The 20751-nt window shown below is 36.1% G+C and overlaps 1 protein-coding gene across 1 annotated transcript; it reads left to right on the plus strand.

Moving 5' to 3' along the window:
- The first annotated feature begins 1680 nt into the window (after nucleotides 1-1680).
- Nucleotides 1681-20671, plus strand: RPF1 (ribosome production factor 1 homolog). Its single transcript, XM_027114180.1, has 9 exons — nucleotides 1681-1972; nucleotides 2789-2845; nucleotides 4949-5029; nucleotides 12943-13038; nucleotides 13625-13778; nucleotides 18621-18703; nucleotides 19088-19269; nucleotides 19443-19569; nucleotides 20299-20671. Exons 1-9 carry the CDS (start codon nucleotides 1745-1747, stop codon nucleotides 20338-20340), a joined length of 1050 nt encoding a protein of 349 aa, XP_026969981.1. The 5' UTR covers nucleotides 1681-1744; the 3' UTR covers nucleotides 20341-20671.
- The last annotated feature ends 80 nt before the right edge of the window (nucleotides 20672-20751 follow it).

Raw genomic sequence — 20751 nt, forward strand, 5'->3', positions numbered from 1 at the left:
CTCAACACTATTTGTTCCTTTCTATTGTATTGTACAATTCAAATCCAGTTTTGGATCTAAACATGATAGGTTTGTCTTCTAATCACAATTTTGCAGTTGTGGCTTGGTAGTAAGTTTTGGTGGGACTCTTATTCTAAAAGACAGTTTTGATGTTTTTAATGTCCTGTTTAAAAGAACTTAAAAAGGTGAAAAACGCAGTATAGACACCAAAATGTTGGATTATCAAAACACCCAATGTCAATATTGAAATATATAACTTTAAATTAAGACAATTTCTGGAAAATCAAGTGCTGACTCTAAACCAAAAGGAATTCTGTTTGGAGGGCATTTTCATAAAAAATTAAAATGAGAAATACAGCAAAATTTAACCACTGGGGAAACACTTTCTTCACTTGGCTTCCATGACACTCTACTCTCTTGTTTTTCCCTTCTCATTTTCCTTTACTAGGTCCTCCTTTTCTCTACAGCTCTTCATATGGGACTGCTCCAGGATTCAGTCCTTCATCCTCTTCTATTTTTCAGTTCTTTATCTACACTCATTATAATGGTTTGAAATACTATCCGTTTGCTGATGACTCCCTAGTTCTGCTCTCTAGCCCACAGCTCTCTCTCCTGCTGCAGAATCACACATCCCAACTGACTACCTGACAACATGATGACGAGTAAGCATCTCAAGCTTAACATTCCGTTACTGAAGTCTTGATCTTACCCTTCAAACTTGCTCCACATGAAGTCTCTCCCATGTCAATTGATGGTAACTCCATCCTTCCAGTCACTCGGTTAAAAAATCTTGGAGTCATCCAAGATTCTTCTCTTTCTCTCATGCCTTTTATTCAATCGTAGGAAGAATCTGATCACTTCTTACCACCTCCACTAGAACCACCCTGGTTCATGACATTCATTTCGCCCCTCCTGTCACTTTCCCTCCCCTACAGTCCTTTCTCAAGAGAAGAGTCTGAGTGATGCTTTTAAAATGTGTCAGGTCACGCCATTCCTTTTCTCAAAATCCTCCAAGAAATCTTCACGTCACATAAAAGCCAAAGTCCTTACAAAACCCTACACAATCTGGCACCCTAACCCCCACCCCACTCCCGCCAGCACTTACTCTCCTCCTTTCTCATTTGACTCCTGGCTTCCACAGTGTTTCCTGAACAAGCTAGGCTTGCTACTGACTAGGAGCCTTGGAGCTGTAAGTTTCCTTTGCCTGGACAGCTTTTCTCAGATTATCAGATCTTCCCCCAGTTAACTGCATAGTATGCCCCATTACCTCCTTCAAATCTCTGCTCAATAATGAAGCCCACTCTGAGAATCCTATTTAAGAGTTGTAATCTGCCCCTCTATCCCCTCATCTTCTTTTATACTGTTCTATTCTTTCCACACCGTGCACTACTTAATATTAATAGCTTACCACACTAATTATTTGGGAGCTCATTTTTGTCTCTAGTAGAATGTAAACTCTCTATACTTCAAAGATTGTTTTGTTCTTAGGTTTTAGGGGGTCGGCACACGGAAAACGCTCAATAACGGATTCCACCAACTCATCATTTCGTTGTTCACACGGCTGGGCAAGCTCCCTAAACTCTCCTTAAGCCTAAATTTCAGCACCTTCTTAAACCGCTAGATCTCACAAAACTATACATTTTCCTTTAAGAACTTTCCGACCCCGGAAGTAATAGCTTAAAGACGGGGGTCGGAGGAGAAAGCTACTTCCGTTTCCGTACAGACCACAAGGAGCAAAAATACCATGGCGAAGGCCGGGGAAAAGAGCGGCGGCAGCGGAAACAAAGGCTTGAAACGCAAAGCTGCTACTGAAGAACCTCAGGAGGCTGCAGTCGCTGAGGATGGGACGACGGAAAGTGGGGTCCAACCCTCGAAGGCGGCTGCCTTTCCTCCAGGCTTCAGCGTTTCGGAGATTAAGAACAAACAGCGGCGACACTTAATGTTCACGCGGTGGAAACAGCAGCAGCGGAAGGTATGAGGCGCGGAGGCGCCAGAGCGCGTGCGCGATGTCCCTTTCGCTCCCCTGGGGTGGAAGTTGGGGGATGGAGGGGATGTAGAAGGGGCATCTAACCCATTCTGGTGTGCACGTATGGGGGAAGGGTGTCCTAGAAGACTTATTGGGACTGTAATTTCTAATCCGAGATCTGATGGATTGAGGGTCAACAGGCGCTGGGGGAAAAAAAAAAACCCTATTTTATATTGTGTGTCAAGCATTCTGTTCAGAAGTCGACAGAAGTTACAGATTTACGGTACATCTTGCCGGTTTTTGATCATTTTAAAAGCATGTTGTGTTTATAAAATATTTGAGTAACTAGTGATGGTTTTATTGGAAACAACCTGAAAACTCCTCTCTCATTACCGTTTATTTTTAGTACTTTTCAAGACAAGCAACCAGCATAGCCACGGTTTTCTTTAGGATGCAACTTGCAAAGGAATGCAAAACAAAACAACAAAAACTATTTAACTTGTTTAGATGTACATTTTGCACTTTCACTTAATTTGAGGTTTTATAGTAAAAGATAAAGCTAGTGAAATTTTAAACATTTAAACTTGTCAATTTAGATTAGTGTTTTGAAGGAGCAGAATCTTTGAGAAATCTTATTGATTGGCTAGCTCATTTGGTTTACAATACAGCTACGAAAATCTAAGTCAGGATGTTTCTTTTAATACAGTTATAAGATTGCTCAGTTTAAATATTCATAGCATTAGTAATTTATAACTTCAGTATGTGTTTGTGATATAACTGGTGGTTTCTCAATATTGTTCTTTTCTTTTTCAAATCCTTTAGGAAAAGTTGGCAGCTAAGAAAAAACTTAAAAAAGAGAGAGAGGCTCTTGGTGATAAGGTAAATGAAACTTTTAGTCCTCTGCTTTCTGTCTGGTATTAAGGAGTGCTCCCTGATACTTACATTGAATCATTTTCTTTTAAAATTTATTATGAAATATTTTGGATATATAAAATGATATAAAAATAAGGCAGCATACCCCTTTCTATCCTTTACTCAGCATAAGAAATTATGCATTAGTAGATAGTGTTCAAGTTCTTGTGTACTTTTTTCTGATTGCTTTCCCCTCCAAAGAAACACTCATTGGGACTTCCCTGGTGGTCCAGTGGTTAAGAGGGTTAAGACACCGCGCTTCCACTGCAGGGGGCACCGGTTTCAAACTTAGATCCCTCTTGACATGTAGCATGGCCAAAAAAAAAAAAAGATAAGCGCTCATGAAATTGCTCTTTATTGTTCCCATGCACTTCCTTTATTACCTTTACTATGTTTGTGTCCCTAAACAGTAAACCCAGTAGTGGTGTTTTGCATGTTTTCAAAATTTCAAAATGGTGTGTCTACTTCAACTTGCTTACTTTACTTAACTTTATGTGTTTGAGAGGCAGAGACACATCTCCCTGACTGGGAATGGGGAAGATCCCCGTTTTAGGCCTGTAACTGGAGCTCTTCTGACTTGATGCACTTTGTTATGCAAGGCTGGGGAATGGCTGGGCACAGCCTCTTCTGTTGTAGGGTTGGGGCGTGTAAGAATGAGAGCTGACTCTGAGGTTAGGAACCTGTGAAGAGTGAGAATGGGGAGTGGGAGGAAGGTGAGATACCTGAGTGGATTATGGCAAAGAAGAGAGAAGAGATAATGCATCAAGAAAGGATTTGGCTATTTTTGTGATATTAACAAAAAGTGAAATCTTTCTATTGAAAAATTTTAAAAGAACTACTAAATACTTCTGCATTATTGCACAGCTAAGTTATTTTCATTTTAGTTTCATTTTATTTATAGTTAGTTCAAGGTTACAATTTATACTTGCAAAATTTAAAAAATGTTCGACTTTTCCCCCCTCCCATCTCTTAAGATGAGGGACCAAGAAATGATAAGCATTTCTGAGAAAGTGAAAAATAATAGACTATATATATGTATATATATATACACACAAACTAAACGCTTCTTCTTCATGAATTCTATTTATAGTATTAGGTTAAATCACAGGAAGTTGCCAATGTTAGACTGTTTTGACCTGCGAAATCCTATCAAGCAATGTTAGTCTTTTTTAAACTCTCAATAATCAGTCAGTTATAGCAAATTAATATGCTGATCACCATTTGAAAATATCACCTTTCTTGTTTTTGGATTGAAAGATGACTTCCTAGACCTGCCTCTTTTAAAAAAATTGCTTCAAATTTAATATTCATTTCATAGAATAATAAAAAAATCCTAGTTTGTCAGTTCATATTCATCTCTGTTAGTGTACATATATTTTGGATTAGTTTTAGTCAGTATATGGTTACAGTTCTGTGTTCTTGCTCCTTAAAATTTCATTTACACAATATTTTGGTCTAAGCAAACAATATTGTGCATGATTACTGATTCTCATGGTATTCCATTATGCTGGAAATGCTGTAGTCATTATCCTGTTGTTGGACATCTGCCCTATTTACTGTTCATTTCCACTAACCATAGTGATAATACATATTTCTTTGTATAAATTGCTCCCCCTTTTCATTCCTTACCGTAAATCCCCCAAACTAGAATTACTAGTTCAGTAGATGGAAACAGATTTATAGCTTTTCTTATATATTTCTGAATAGCTTTCTGAAAGTATTGAAACAAAGCTATATATATATGTACCTTTGTAATTTTTTCCCATTTGATATTTTTCTTCTTCATGAATAATTATTTTGATTCCAGTTTCTTCTCTCTGCTACTTCTGCCTGGTCTTAAGCCATTTTATTTAGTGTCAGCAGTTCTTCCAGTATGTGCATGTGTCTGCTCAGAGAATTAAAAAGCCTCTTACTCAATATTGTTATTAGGATTGATGTAGCAGTGGGTTGAAATGAGGAACAGATTGAGTTTTTGTATTATTTGCAGATTTCTGTTATTCTTCCCCAATCATAATGCAAAATTATTAATGTAAAATGCTCCTAAGACTTAACCCTTTTTCTTTTATTTAGGCTCCACCAAAGCCTATACCGAAGACCATTGACAACCAGCGAGTGTATGATGAAACCACAGTAGACCCTAATGATGAAGAGGTAATGTTAGAAGTCTTAAATGAATTTGGATGACCACACTTGATAAATTGTCTATTCGTATGTCAATGTTTAAATTAAAGTACTAACTGGTGAAGATGTGTAATGGACTGATTCAACTGTAATGTTGGCATATTATCATTATTTATTGTAGATTATTTCATAATTGAGTTTCCCAACAATGCTGTAGAAAAAGGGAGTAATTATTTATTTTCTAGAAAGATATTGTATTTTATGCCTAGGTAAACTTATTTGTCATTTAATCTCTATAATAGTTCCAGTGTTTTTTAATGTCATTTGAAAAGCATTCCTCATACTATAGATTTTTGTAGTATTTGTTATACATTTTGACACCTAAGGATAACATTTGATGGTATTTTTGTGTCCTCATAAAACTCTTGGTTTCAAGATAACCTTCCACTTTTCACATTTTCCCTTTAAATAGTTTGCAACAGTACAGTGAGAGAATCAAGGTTTTAAAACTTTGTATATATATGTATTCTTTGATTTGTGTACGGGAAACTTGTTTTTGTTATATTTATTTGCTTTCAAACAATGCTGTTACCAACATTCTTTCACATATTTCCTGGTATAGCCATTCATTCATTCAGTTTGTCAGTCAGTTTTCCAGCAAATGCTTCTTGATTGCCTGCTATGTATGGAGATCTGTTTTAGGGACATGGGATTCATCAGTGCACAAAATACACATATACACACAAAATTTCTGCCCACCCAGAGCTTACTTTCTAGGAAGAGAGACAAACAATGAACATAATAAAATAAATTACCATAGGTTAGCAGATGGTAGGTTACTAAAATTAAATAGGGTAAAGGAGATTCAGGACAACTTGGTGTAGAGCGTGTTTGCAATTTTACAAAAAGGGGGGGTGCATGAGAGAGAGTATCTGTGTGTGTGTGTGCCTGCATTTTATTTATTGCGACATAATTTCAGACTTAATAGAAAAGTAAGAATTCATGTATACACTTCACCTGGATTTCCTAAATGTTAAATTGTATCACACTTCATTTTCATTTATGTTCTCTCTGAAATGCTTGAGAGTAAGTGGCAGATATAAGCCCCTTTACTCATACATGCTTAGTGTGTTTTACCTATAAACTTTTTTTAATAAGCACAGTGTACAGTTTCCATAATTAGATAATTAACATTGATATACATTATTATCTGATCTGTACAGCTTACTCAGATGTCACAATGATGTCATTTTTCATAAAAGAAAAATCCCAGTTCTTGCATTTCATCCCATTACAATGACTCTAACCTCCTTTAGTTTGGAACAGTTCCGCAGAATTTGCTTTTAATGACATTGACATTTTTGAAGAGTACAGACCAGGTATACTTGTAGAATGCCACTTAATGTGAGTTTGGTGTTTGCTCATGATTATATTCAGCTTATGTACTTTTGACAGGAGTACCACAGTTGTGACGTTATGTTCTTTTCAGTGCTCTTAGCAGGAGTCACATATTGTTGATTTTCCCATTACTGGTTATATTAACTTTCATCACATGATTAAAGTGGTGTCTGTCAGGTTTCTCCACTATAAGTACTATTTTCCCCTTTGAATTTAATAAATATTTTGGGAGGGAGATACTTTGAGATTATATAAATAAATATATGTTACTCTTTAAACTCTCACTCAAGATTTTGCAATTACAAATAATTTTTTCCAGTCTGATAGGTGAGAAATTATATTTCCATGTAGTTTTAATTTGCTGTTCTTTTGTTATGAATGAGGTTGGACATCGTTTCACGTTTTCTTCCTTTCTTTCTAATCAATTGTTTGTTCATGTCTCTTGCCCATTTTTCTGTTGGTTAGGGTTGCAATTTTTATACAATGGTTAGGGTGGGCTTCATTGAGGAGATGACCTTTTAGCAAAGACTTGAAGGATGTGAAGAAATCAGCCATCTTTGGGCAGAAGATAATCCAGGATAAGGGGACATGGCCAGCGCAAAAGCTCTAAGGCAGGAACATGCTTAGTTTATTTTTGAGAATCAGTAAGGAAGCCAGTATGCTGAAATTAAGTGAGCAAGAGGGAGGGTGGTAGAAGAGGTGCCAGGAAAATACGGGGAAGGGAAGAGGCCAGATCAGTGACATTGCTGGCCATTGTGAGGACTTTGGCTTTTATACTTAGTGAAATGAGGAGCCATTGGATGATTTTGAACAGGGGAATGATGTGATTGTATTTAATTTTTTTAAGTAATTGGTTGCTTTACTGAGATAGCAGTCAGAGAGGTAAACAGACTAGTTCGGAAGCTAATCCAGGAAAGAGATGATGATAATGATGGTGGTGGTGGTGATGATGATGATGATTGGGACCACAGTGGTTACAGTGAATGTTGAGAATCAGTCTGATTCTGAGGTTTGAGTTTTTGGCCTTGGTGTATTTTGATATTAGAGCCACTAAGAATTTCTTGATATGAGGTGTTAGAGAAAGAGGATTCAAAGATGGCATTGAGGTTTTTAGCCTGAGCAATTAGAAGGATAGAATGATGGAATTATCATTGACAAGGTATGGAACAGGCCTTGGCTGGAGATAAATTGGGGATCAAAAACATGTAATGTAAAAGTTTCCCTAAATATTTACATAGGGGAGAATTTGTTAGGTCATGGGGTGTATAAATGTTCAACTTTACATGAAAGTGCCAAAATGTTTTCCAAAGTAGTGGTTGTATCATTTTGCACTCCCATGGTGTAAGAGCAATATTCCTGGTCATCCACATTCTGACCATTGCTTGGTATATTCAGGTTAGTGATAAAGGGCTATCTCATTGTGGCTTGAGTTTGCTCTTCCCTGATTCCTAACGTGGTTGAGCATCTTTTTGTGCATGTACTGTGGTTTTGGTAGAGATGTGCCAGCTCATGTCTTTTGCCCTATTTTCTATCCTGTAGTGTATTTTACTGATTTGTAGAATTTCTCTAATTTCTACTAATCCTTTACATGTATTACAAGTATCTTCCAATTTGTGGATTCTCTTTTTACTTTCTTCTTTGGTGTCTTCTGATGAACAAAAGTCCTTAATATAGTTGGGTTTAATTTTTTTTGTTTTTGTGGTGAATGCTGTTTTGTCATGTTTAAGAAATCTGTCTCTATCCTGTAATCATATGATATCATATTTTTTTCTCTAAAAGAACTGGAGAGCTACTTTTCATATTTATGTACTTAATTATCAGGAATGAATTTCTCTGTTTGGTGTGAGAAAGGAAACCAGCTTCTGTCTTCCACTGCTCCCTCCTTCCCCCTCATATGTAACCAGTTTTCCCAGCACCATTTTTGGAGCAGTACAACCTTTTCCCATAGTAAATTGTAATGCTGTGTCATATATTAGGTATCCGTATATGCTTAGTCTTTTTCTGGGCTGTTTTTTTGGTAGTTTGTTGCTGGATCAGTTCTTTACTTTCTTAATTATTTAGCTTCATGATAAGTTTTGATACCTGTTAGGGCAAGATGCCCCTCCCCATTACCATCCTCAAATCCCTCTGTTCAGGAGTGTTCTCTTCCTGGACCTTTGGTCTTCCATATAAAATTATAAATTGTACTAAATCAGATCAGTTTGAGGATATATATATATATTGCTTAATTAGGTCTTATTTAAATACTGAAAATGTATTTCAGTGAATTTCATTGTTTTCTTAATACAGGTTGTACACGTGAATCTTGTTAGAGCTATTCCTGGGTATCTTACATTTTTTCTTATTAGTGTAAAGCACATCTCTTTGAAAACTGTTTAAATTGCTGATTTACAAAAATGCAGTTGATTTTTTTAATACATTTTTTAAAACATCTATCTATCTATATTTGGCTCCGTTGGGTCTTCGTTGCTGCGTATGGGCTTTCTCTAGTTGCTGCGCATGGGCTTTCTCTAGTTGCTGCAAGCAGAGGCTACTCTTCGTTGTGGTGCACAGGCTTCTCATCGCGGTGGCTTCTCTTTCTGCGGAGCACAGGTTCTAGGCCTGCAGGCTTCAGTAGTTGTGGCACGCAGGCTCAGTAGTTGTGGCTTGCAGGCTCCAGAGTGCAGGCTCAGTAGTTGTGGTGCACGAGTTTAGTTGCTCCACGGCATGCGGGATCTTCCTGGACCAGGGATCGAACCTATGTCCCCTGCATTGGCAGGCGGATTCTTAACCACTGCGCCCAGGGAAGTCCCTGCAATTGATTTTTGGATCATGATCTTCTAACAAGTAGTTTACCTAAATTCATTTCTAATAATTTGTCTGAATGTTGTTTTCATTTCATGTTTAATCCTTTCTGCAAATAAGTTTTTGTTAATTACTTTCAATCCATTAACAGTTTCTTTCGTTCTTACTTAGAACCTCCAGCATGTCAAATAAATAGAAAAAGCAATATTAGCATCTGTGCCATGTTACTGATTTTAAAGAGAATACTTCGTGTATCATTATTAATGTTTGTGTCATTAATGGTAGATTCTCCTTATGAGTTATGGAAATTCCATTCTTTTTTTGCTGGATTTTTTTTTAATGAAGGAATGTAGAAAGTTAGATGCTTTTCCTGCAAATATTAAGATAATTTATGCACTTTTTCTGCAGATATTGAGATGAATGTGCAGTTTTCTCCTTTATTGCACTAATGTAGTAACGAAATAGATTTTCTAATCTTAAACCTCTTGTATTCATGGGATAAATACAATTTAGTTAAGATGACACAGGCCTACTAGGGAATGGACTTGAGGATACGGGGAGGGGGAAGGGTAAGCTGGGACAAAGTGAGAGAGTGGCATGGACATGTATACACAACCAAACATAAAATAGATAGCTAGTGGGAAGCAGCCGCATAGCACAGGGAGATCAGCTCGGTGCTTTGTGACCACCTAGAGGAGTGGGATAGGGAGGGTGGGAGGGAGGGAGATGCAAGAGGGAAGAGATATGGGGACATATGTATATGTATAACTGGTTCACTTTGTTATAAAGCAGAAACTAACACACCATTGTGAAGCAATTATACTCCAATAAAGATGTTTAAAAAAAAAAGATGTTTTATCTTAACATATTGTTTTGGTTTTTTAATACTTTGTTTAGAACATGTACATGTGTGTTCATGAGTGAGACTACAGTAATGTCCTATTTTCATTCCTAATTTTATTTATTTGGGCTTTTCACCAGAGGTGTATCTGTTTTGTTTTTCTTTTCAAACTACTGTTTTCTTTAATCTTCTCTATTGAATCTTTGTTTTCTAATTCATTTATATCTCCTCATACCTTTATTTCTTTTACACTATGAGTTTATTGTTTTTATTTTTTTGATTAGCGTATTTTCATCTTTTTTATTATGAGGAACTAAGGTGATAAAATTCACTTTTGCTATAGCCCCCAAGTTTTAAGATGCATTTCTTTCCTTATTGTTTAAATCTGAGTACCTCTTTTAATGAAAGATGATTTCTTCTTGTTTGCTATATTTTTTTATTTCATTAGTTTTCCCCGATCCTTGTTATTTCTTTCCTTCTGCTTACCTGGAAGAGCAAATGAAAGCTCTTCCATTTGCTCTTCTTTTTCTAGCTTCCTAAGATGGAAGCTTAGACTATTGATTTTATACTTTTTTCCTAGTATAAGCATATAAAGCTCTGGTTTTCCCCTAAGCACTGCTTTAGCCACATCCCATACATTTTGGTATGCTTGTTGTGTTTTCATTTTCGTTCTGTTCAAGATATTTTCTAATTTCTCTTGTGATTTCTTCTTTGGCTTATGATTTTCAAAAAGTGTCCTGTTTAATTTCCAAATATTTGAGGATTTCCCAGATTCCTTTCTGCTGTTGATTTCTAATTCAATTTTATTGTGGTTTGGGACATATTTTGTTTGATTTCAGTCCTTTGCAATTAAAGAAATGTCCTAGCATTTATGTCCTAGCATAAATAAGATCTATTCTGAAGAATGATTTATCACAATCTACTTCAAATAAATACTGACACGATTCTGGTAAAATACAGCAAGTTTGCACCAGTATAGCTTCATGACCCTCCACTCTTACTCATGCTATTATTGTCAGCACACGTTGTTATATATTACATCTGTCTATGTTATAAACCCAGTGTTGTAATTACTGCTTTAAACATCCTGTTTTTTTTAAAGAAATTAAGAGCATACACACACAACACACCCACAGAGTCTTTTATGTTTACCTTCATCATTACCTATTTACAGTGCTCTTCTTTCCTGCTTGTGGATCAGAGTTACCATCTGGTATCATTCTCTTTCAGCTTCTAGGACTTTCTTAAGCCTTTGTTTTTATAGCAGGTCTGATAGCTAATTATCTCAGCTTTTGTTTATCTGAAAGTGTGCTTATTTTGCCTTCATTTTTGAAAGAATTTTGTGGGATATAGAATCCTTGGTTGACTTTTTTTTCTTCTGGTACTTTGAACTTGTTCCATTGCATTTTGACCTTCATTATTTCTCTTGAGAAAGCAGCCATTAATAATCATTGTTCCCATGTATGTGATTTATTTTTTTCTTCTTTCAAAATTTTCATTTTTTGGCTTTTACCAGTTTGACACTGATGTGTTTAGGTGTTGTTCTTTCTTTTTATTCCACTTAAGGTTTTCTGAGTTTGGACCTTAAGTTAAGAGTTTTTCATCCTTTATTTCTTTGAAAATTTTTTTCTGCCCTCATCTCTCCTTCGGGGACTTCCTTTTCACACACACTGTTGAAATGGTTATGAGTGTTCTAAAAGTTTCTGCAGCTTTGCTCCTTTTGCTATGATTGTGTTCTCCATTCTTCGGATTGGATACTTATTAATCTATTTTCAAGTTTATTAATTATTCTGTATCTTAGATCTGCTATTAAGCCTGTATTTTTCCTTAATTCCTTGAATATATCTGTTACAGCTGCTTTGAAATTTTCACTAAATTCAACATCTGGGCCCACTCAGTCAGTTTTTATTGACTTCTCTTTTCCTGATTATAAGTCATACTTTTCTGTTTCTTTGTATATCTAATATTTTGGTTGAAAATTGGACATTTTAGAAAACATTGCAATAACTGGATTGTTTTTGTTTTTTTAAGGGTTATTGATTCTTTTTGTTTTAGTAACTTGTCTGGACTTAAACTGGAATCTGTCTGACAGTAGCATTATGTTACTACTCAGTTTGTTATTTTTAACATGCCTCCCTAGGGACTGTCCCAGTGTTTGCGTGGATTAATGGTCAGCCAGTGATTTGGGTAGAGGTTGTGGTGCGACACCATGAACCCCTAAGACATACATACCCTCTGCCAGCTGAGCTGTGTGTAGATTGAGGAATGCATTCAGAGTTGCAGCCATTTTTCAAGTCTCCCTTGCCTTTTAGGTGCACTGGATTCTCAGGTCTCTCTCATGTGTAGTTTAGCTGTCAGTCAGGGATTTTGGGAGAGATTATGCCAGTCCCTCTATGATTTTTACTTCCAGAGCTCTCATTAAATTTTTGGCTGGCCCACATCTACCCTGAACTGGGCCTGTAACCTTGGATTGGCAAAGCTAGCGTCTTCACACCTGCCCCTCCTTGAATCTGGTCCACCACCTCTGGATTCAGGATTGCTGGTTGTCGCCTACTATCAGTCCTGAAGTTGGTAAAGTTACTGTTTTCACCAACAAGGTTGATAGAGGAAATGGAATAGCTCTAGGCAAGATTCTTGATGTTCTTGCCCACAGATGTATCCATTTTTCAAGAATAAATGCATCTCAGTGTGTGTCTTGAAATTGTTTTTGACAGTTTTTTTTCCAGTTTTATATTAGTATTCTTCAGATAGAAAATTACCCAACCTCTTCACGTTGCCATTAACCTAAGTCCCTCCTGGGCCCTCTTTAAATCACCAGTCAGCTAGGTAGTCAGTGTTATAGAATCCCTACTGTAACTACTTTTAAAATGCTGGCCCAGTAGAATGTTTGATGTAAAATTATCTCTCTCTCTGTTTTCAGGTTGCTTATGATGAAGCTACGGATGAATTTGCTTCTTACTTCAACAGACAAACTTCTCCCAAGATTCTCATCACTACATCAGATAGACCTCATGGGGTAAACATATCAATTAGTATAGCTCTTGAATTCTTAATTTTCTTGCATTACTTAGATTATTTAAGAGAACTCTGTTCAGAAGAGTTAAATTATTAGTAATTGCCTTAGATTATGCCTGTAAATAAGCTAAATAAAATGTAATGCTGATGTGATATAGGCTCACTAAGCATGATTCTTCAGGATAGGCTTTCTCAGCCTCAGCACTGTTAGTATTTTAGGCTGGATAATTTTTTTATTGTGCAGATTGTCCTGTTCATTATAGGATGTTTAGCAGCATCTCTGGCCTCTATGCACTAGATATCCGTAGCAGCCAAACCCCATACTACCACCAGTCATAACCACCAGAAATGCTTCCAGATGTTGCCAAACATCTCTTGATGGCAAAATTGTCCCTAGTTGAGAACCACTGCTTTAGGCTGATCAGCCTTTGATGGATGAAACATTGTTTAGGTTTCACTCTTTCCCTAGCCTTGCTCTCTTTTAATAACACTATCTTATAATAATTACTTCTTTGCTTATATATATGTGCTACACAGATTTGTATTCTTTTTTCACTTTTGAGGATTTTTGTTATTTTGTTTTATAGAGAACAGTACGACTCTGTGAACAGCTCTCCACAGTTATACCAAACTCACATGTTTATTACAGAAGAGGACTGGCTCTGAAAAAAATTATTCCACAGTGCATCTCAAGAGATTTCACAGACCTGATTGTTATTAATGAAGATCGTAAAATACCAAGTATCCTTTGTTTTTTTACGGAAGTTTTCCTGTCTAAACAAGAGACAGCTTCAGGGAATTCATAATCTAGTAGGAGAAAAGAAACATGTAAACAAACAAAAATATAGTGTGGATAGTACAATTAAGAGAGAAATACAGGATACAGTGCAAACTCTGGTAAAAATCTGCCCTGGGGATATCAGGGAGGAAGTACTTGATAGAAAAAAGTGCTTAAACCCCATCTAGGTGGATATGGGTGAATGAGGTAAGGAAGAGGAAGAGTACCCACTGCAGAAATAACCATTTGGAAAGATAGAGGCGTGAAGGTGCTGACGCAGTTGGGGATCTGCAACTGTCATTTGATATGACTAGATTTTATGGTGCCAGAGGTGGTTTCACAGGATTGCATTTTTAAAGTAGGTATTTGGGCCCATATTATGTATTAACTAGTATATCAGATGCCAAGAATAATCTATCCTTTTACCATGAATCACAGATCTGAGGTGAATGTGTTCCCTAAACCCTAGGTGTTTCTTCCTGTTGTGAGGTAAGAGATCATATAAAGGATGCCTAGATTTTTTGTCATTGCTGTTGTTTTACTTACTCATCTCCTGGCGGCCTGTGAACTCAGTAACTTTAAAGATGGCCAGTTGAATGAGTCAAAATTAAGGAGTTAAACAATAGGGACAGTACTTCTCTGCTGCCAGGTTAACATTTTTTTTCTTAAATCAATGAACACTTTAAAAAATAATGGTTTACAAGCTGTTTTTTTTAATCTAAATAATTTTTATGGCTTTTATTGTTTTCAATGTAAGTTAAAGACTTTACCCACTTGTACAGGTTGCTTTTCAGAGACTTTTAAGACTAAAACTAGCTTTGTATTGTGGTATATTGTTGGTCATTTTATAATTTGGCCGGATCGGGAGTTACTGTAACAAATAACAAAAATCTCTTGAATACTTAACTATTCCAGAAGAGATTTGTTTTAAGGTAGTTGTTGCCTTTTTAAAACTACCCTCCCAACATAAGGTGGCAAGGTCTGTGTTCCTCTATTTTTGGCAGTTAAAAACCCATCATCATTTCATTACTAGCAAGCCTGCTAGTAACTCTTTGCTAAGAAGCAAGCATTTATCAATTCAATAAACATTCTATCCATCTCTTGCCTTTAGAAAGCTTATATTCTCTTTACTTTATAATACTGTGTTGTCTTTTTACCCAAAATGTATTAATATTTTTCTGTTTACCATATTGGACACCCTAGAGGGTAAGTTAACCGTCAGGTAATTAAGGTACCATCAGTACACAGACCTGATTTAAGGAAATAATTAGGCTACTCAAGTAATCCAAATGTGAAACTGCTTACTCCTATTCATATAAACATATATATATATATATATATATATATATATATATATATATACAGTCTGCCCTCCCTGTCCACGGGTTCTGCATCTGTGGATTCGACCAACTGTATTGAAAGTTGGAGGGCTTACTCTACTATGCCAATTTATATAAGGGACTTGAGCATCTTTGGATCTGCCCTCCATGGTGGGTCCCAGAACCAGTCCCCCACAGATACTGAGGGAAAATTACCCAAGACTTAATTTTTTGATACAGAATCATGCAGCAGTTTCAAAAAGTCCTCATGATTGGAAGTTTTATAAGTATAATCCTGCCTGGATGTTAATTTTTATAATTTCAAAGATGTTTCATTTTCTTTTCTGATTAACATCTAGTAATGCAGCTGATGTCAGAGTATCAGTGAAAGACACTAGGAAAACAAATCTCTTGATCACATAGAATGATCTTCAGACTAATGCACGTTGGTAAGCCGGACTGGAAGTCCATCTTGGATAAGAGATTGTAAGATAAGGCAAAGAATATCTGCAGAAACTTGTAAATGAGACTGTTGCTCTAAGGAAGATATGAGACAGGTAAATGGAGGAAGGACAGTGGCTAATCTTTGCCATGATCCCCCCCCCCAAAATGTAGAATTAAAGGGAGAATAATTTGTAAGCACCTAATAGAAATGGTGATTCCTAGAGACTTGATGTGGGCTCACAAATAACAAATCATGACTCCTAATGATGGCACTTGGAGAAAAGTTGAAAGAATTGAAGATATCTAGCCTGGAAATAAGAAAGTGGGAACATGACAGCTGTCTAAAGATATATTGACAGTAGGAAGGGCTACTGTGTGCCATATGGTGGAAATTTATAGTGGTATACATTTTTGACTTATTCTAGAAAAGAACTTTGTTATCCTACCAGTAGCCTTGTGGCTTTGGGTCAGGCAGATGTGATATCAAATTCAGAGTTCACTACTTGCTATTTTTGTGAATTTAGTCAAGTTTCTTAGTTTCCTCATATTTTAAATGTAGGAAATAATACCTATCTTTGGGGTTCCCACAAGGATCACATTAAATGTATTATGTTTCAGAGGCATAGTGCCTGACCTGTACTAGGCATTTTATTAATTGTGGTGCAGTGGGAAGCATGAAGGCTTTTTCTGGAGAGAGACAGACTTCCTCTATTCATTATTTCTAAATGGAAATTTGAGGTAGGATAAGTCTTTCTGCTTTTGGCAGCTTATAGGTTGTTTTACATTCCTAGCCTTTGTATCAATCGTAACAAAATGCCTCTATACATTTCTAAATGGAAATTACCAGTCAAGAGTTTGGGCTCAGGTGTAACCCCACCCCAGTTGTGATCTACTGCCATGTAGCACTGAAACTTGGGTCGAATCTACCTGACCCTTCTCAGACTCTTCCTCATTGCTAAAATCAGTATGACTCCTATTTTACATGGTTTGGGTTAGAGATTAGCAATAACATAAAGCCTTTTGTACAATGCAGGTACTTAGGAATTGATACATCTGGATTCTGTAGTTTCTTTTGACACAAACCACAATTTAGTGGGAATGTTCTGGAAAGGATTCAAGCCTTGATTTAGGTTGAAACTAATGACTTCTACCTCTCTTTACCCCCTCAAGATTTTATGATTTTTTCAATGTGCAAATGATACAGAAATACTTTTGCCTGTACCTCATGAGGTTGAACTTTTGGTGAGTCCTTGAAGGGAAGGAAAGAATTCAAACATTTACTGATAATCTGCTATGTAGTAGGCACTAGTATCTGTCAGAAATTAGTTAATAGATTTGTTGGGAAGAAAGGCATTTTACATGACTGTAACTCAAATGACAAGTGCTGTAGTAAGTAACAGTGAGATCGAGACTATTTAGAGCTTAATTTTGACTGTAAAGAGGTGGCATTTGAAGTGGGTCTTAATGGATGAGTAAAATATTGTAGATATTTGAAATACAATGAGCAAAAATCACGATAGGATTAATGTGTGTGGTGTGTGAGAGACTGTGTCAGTGTCTACCAGCTTGGAAGCAATATGGGGAGACAACAGGTTAGAAAGGTAGTTTGGAGCCACAGTATGACTGCTATGACGATGTCTTAAATCTATAGATGAGTCTGTGGTGAGAGTAGTTTGAAATTAGCTACAGCTGTCAAACTCTCACAGTATCCAGTTTTTCATATAGCACACGAGGAGCTATGGTACAGATACAGTGACAAAGCCGAGTCCCATAGCTTTAGTAACTGTAGAACCAAGGCCTGAATCCAACTTGATTTATTCTATATTAGAAGATGTACTTGAAATGGTGAGAGAGGTCAAACCAAGCAAAATACTGTTTTCCTAATCTGGGTGGAAAATCTCAAGGACCTCAATTAAGACAGTAACAATTGGGGTAAAGAGGAAGCTATAGAAGTGAGGAATTTAGGAAGGTAAAAGCAGTAGATAGGATTTGATGGGAGGAGGAGGGTGATGATAATAACCACCATAGTTTTTCAGTAGATGAATGGGAGAATGTCCATGGCTTTTTTTTTTTAATCTTGAATTTTTATTTTTTTATACAGCAGGTTCTTATTAGTCATCCATTTTATACACATCAGTGTATACATGTCAGTCCCAGTCTCCCAATTCATCATGTTGATGGCTTTTAAATACGGCAACATCTGTTTTATAAAACTCATATTGTGTGCAGAAAAACAGTTGAATTCTGACCTCCTTTTAAGGTTAAGTATTTGAAAGAATCAAGTTGTGCTACAAAGACTTGGGTATGTTGTGTAGTTTAGCCGCATTCCAAACTTTTAAAGCCCTTGGGCTGCTAATCCTGCTGATTGTAGGTAGTTGTCTTATACTTCATGTGTAGTTTAGAGTGTCTAGCCTAATTCTGTTTGTGGTAGGGTAAGTGTTTAATTAATAGGTTGATTTTAAATTGTGGTACAGTAATCCCAAGAATTAAGACCATGTCTCTTGAGAACACTAATAACCTTGATTTCCAGAAGAGAGTTTGTCTCTGGTCTTGTAGGATGATATTCAAAACTGCATATCCTGACCTTAACAAATGTGTAAGACATACATATATATGTATGAGAGTGTGCCTTTTAAGGGTTATAAAGCCTCTGAACATAGAGGTAAACTTATATTCCATTTGCAATGCTACAATTATGCTAGAATCTCATCCTTTTAGAGTATTATAGTAGTGGATTTTAGCTCTTTTCACCTACTTCAGTTGAATGCTGAACATACCCTATAGCTATTTACCATACTGTGAAGAGAAAAAGTAGGACTGCTATAGGTTAGTTTATTTTTCTGAAAGATTTAGGTTGACTTCTCTGTCTTGAGTTTTGGGTATGGTAAGAAAATCTGTTAAGCCAGAGGAATACATGCACCCACCTATTTACCTAGCTACAGATTTTAGGAGGCTTTGGGCATACAAAGGACTAGTTATTTAAACAATTTAAAACTTAGATTACAGAATGTAATCTAAATGTGTTCTTAGCTTTGTGAACAGATGGATTAATTCTGAGTCACTTGCCAAATGGCCCAACTGCTCATTTTAAAATGAGCAGTGTTCGTCTGCGTAAAGAAATTAAGGTAAGTTTTATGCATTCCTTGATTGGCATTGGTCTTCTCACAGTATTTGATCAGTAAATACTATAACCTATATAGATCTAACTGATTTTAATAATGGTATTTGCTCTTCTGGTTAAAGGGATACTTTTGTGTACTGACCGTTTTCTTGTGAGATTATAATTGAGTTATGGCAGACAAGCAATAGCCTTCGTTACTATGAAACATGTCACTTTTTAGTAGAACTTTCTTTTGGTGCATTCACTGCATATTAAATAATTTTAGATAAATCTTATTTCATGGGTTTGATTAAGCCATTAAGATAACTAAAGTGTTTCAATGTCATGTAAATTCGAAAACCTGAAATTGCAGTGAGATCGTTATTGTGACTTTTCATCATTTTTCTAGAGAAGAGGCAAGGACCCCACAGAACACATACCTGAAATAATTTTAAACAATTTTACAACACGGCTGGGTCATTCTGTTGGACGTATGTTTGCATCTCTCTTTCCCCATAATCCTCAATTCATTGGAAGGCAGGTTGCCACATTCCACAATCAACGGGATTATATCTTCTTCAGATTTCACAGGTGAGAAACTCCTTGGACTTCAATGATGAAATACATTTTACACACAAACCTGTTTTCTAATGTATTCTGACAAGTATTGTAGATGAGAGATTATCTTTCAAACTGTCATATTAAAGAAATAACAGTTTGGGTTCATTCACACTAATTTCCTTAACTCTATTTTATCTTTGAAGATACATATTCAAGAGTGAAAAGAAAGTGGGAATTCAGGAACTTGGACCACGTTTTACCTTAAAATTAAGATCTCTTCAGAAAGGAACCTTTGATTCTAAATATGGAGAATATGAATGGGTACATAAGGTATGTGCTTACTCTATGAAAAGCCATTTAGATAATTTTAAAAGGATGGAATGAGAATAAAACAACGTACTTTAAGCTTTGGGTGTTTATACCTTAAGTTAGGCTTCTGAATTTCTTCCCAGGAGCTAGCAATAATCAATCTCTGATACAGTGTTCTGGTCTAGAGAGTAACTCTGGTTCATCTGAAATATCCCTAAAGATCAGTGGTTCCCAAAGTGGGACCAGTAGCATCACCTAAGAACCTGGTACGAAGGCAGACTGTTGGGCTACAGACCTGCTGAATCAGTAACTTAGGGAGTGGGCCAGCAGTCTGTTTATGAGCCTGTGTTATAATGATTCTGCAGCATGCTTGAAAATTATTTTATAAAAGTTATATAGAAGTTACATTAAAGTTAAAATTATTTTATAGAAGGTTTTATAGAGGTTACATTAAAGTTAAAATTATTTTATAGAAGGTTTTATAGAGGTTTGGAGATCATTTTAAATTATAAATGAAAACTTTAATACTTTAAAACACATAATTTTTCAACCTAATAAGAAATATTTCACCTAAGTATGACTAAAATTTTATATCTATTATACACACACATATTGGAGCAGTAATTTCCAATACTTTTTATATTAGAGCTAAAGACTTAAACTGTCTCAGAGACAAACCTAGAGGTCCTTTTTTTATAGCACTGTTACAGATTGTTTACTTTTGTTGTTGTTGTTTCTTCTAATTTTCAGCCCCGGGAAATGGATACAAGTAGAAGAAAATTCCATTTATAAAGTACTGAGGGGATAGTATTGGATTGTGCTGAACAGGCCTATCTTGAATTTATGAAAGAAGAACCTTTTCAAAATGGCATTTACTGATTTCATAAGCCTTCTGTCATGTCTGGATAAAGTACCAAGTGCCATGAATTGCCACTCACTATTTATGTAGCAAATAAAAGGTCATTTTGGTAAGAGTTTATAAATTCAAGTTTCCTAAAGCTTAATTCTCTTATTTTTAGGTAATTGTTAATAGTTGAAATTGGGATCAGTAGTCAAACTAACATTCCTGTTTGTACTTTCATGGAACATGTGGGCTGGAGAGAAATACAGTGCTTGGTAAATACTGTGTAGCCCACTGTTTTCTATCAGACTGATCTTCATAGTTTTAATTCTGTTTCCCGAAAATACATATATTTGGGGGTG

The sequence above is a fragment of the Aethalodelphis obliquidens genome, unplaced genomic scaffold, assembly GCF_003676395.1.
Source record: "Aethalodelphis obliquidens isolate GAN/ISIS:26980383/991018 unplaced genomic scaffold, ASM367639v1 scaffold13, whole genome shotgun sequence".
In the NCBI taxonomy this organism is placed as follows: domain Eukaryota; kingdom Metazoa; phylum Chordata; class Mammalia; order Artiodactyla; family Delphinidae; genus Aethalodelphis; species Aethalodelphis obliquidens.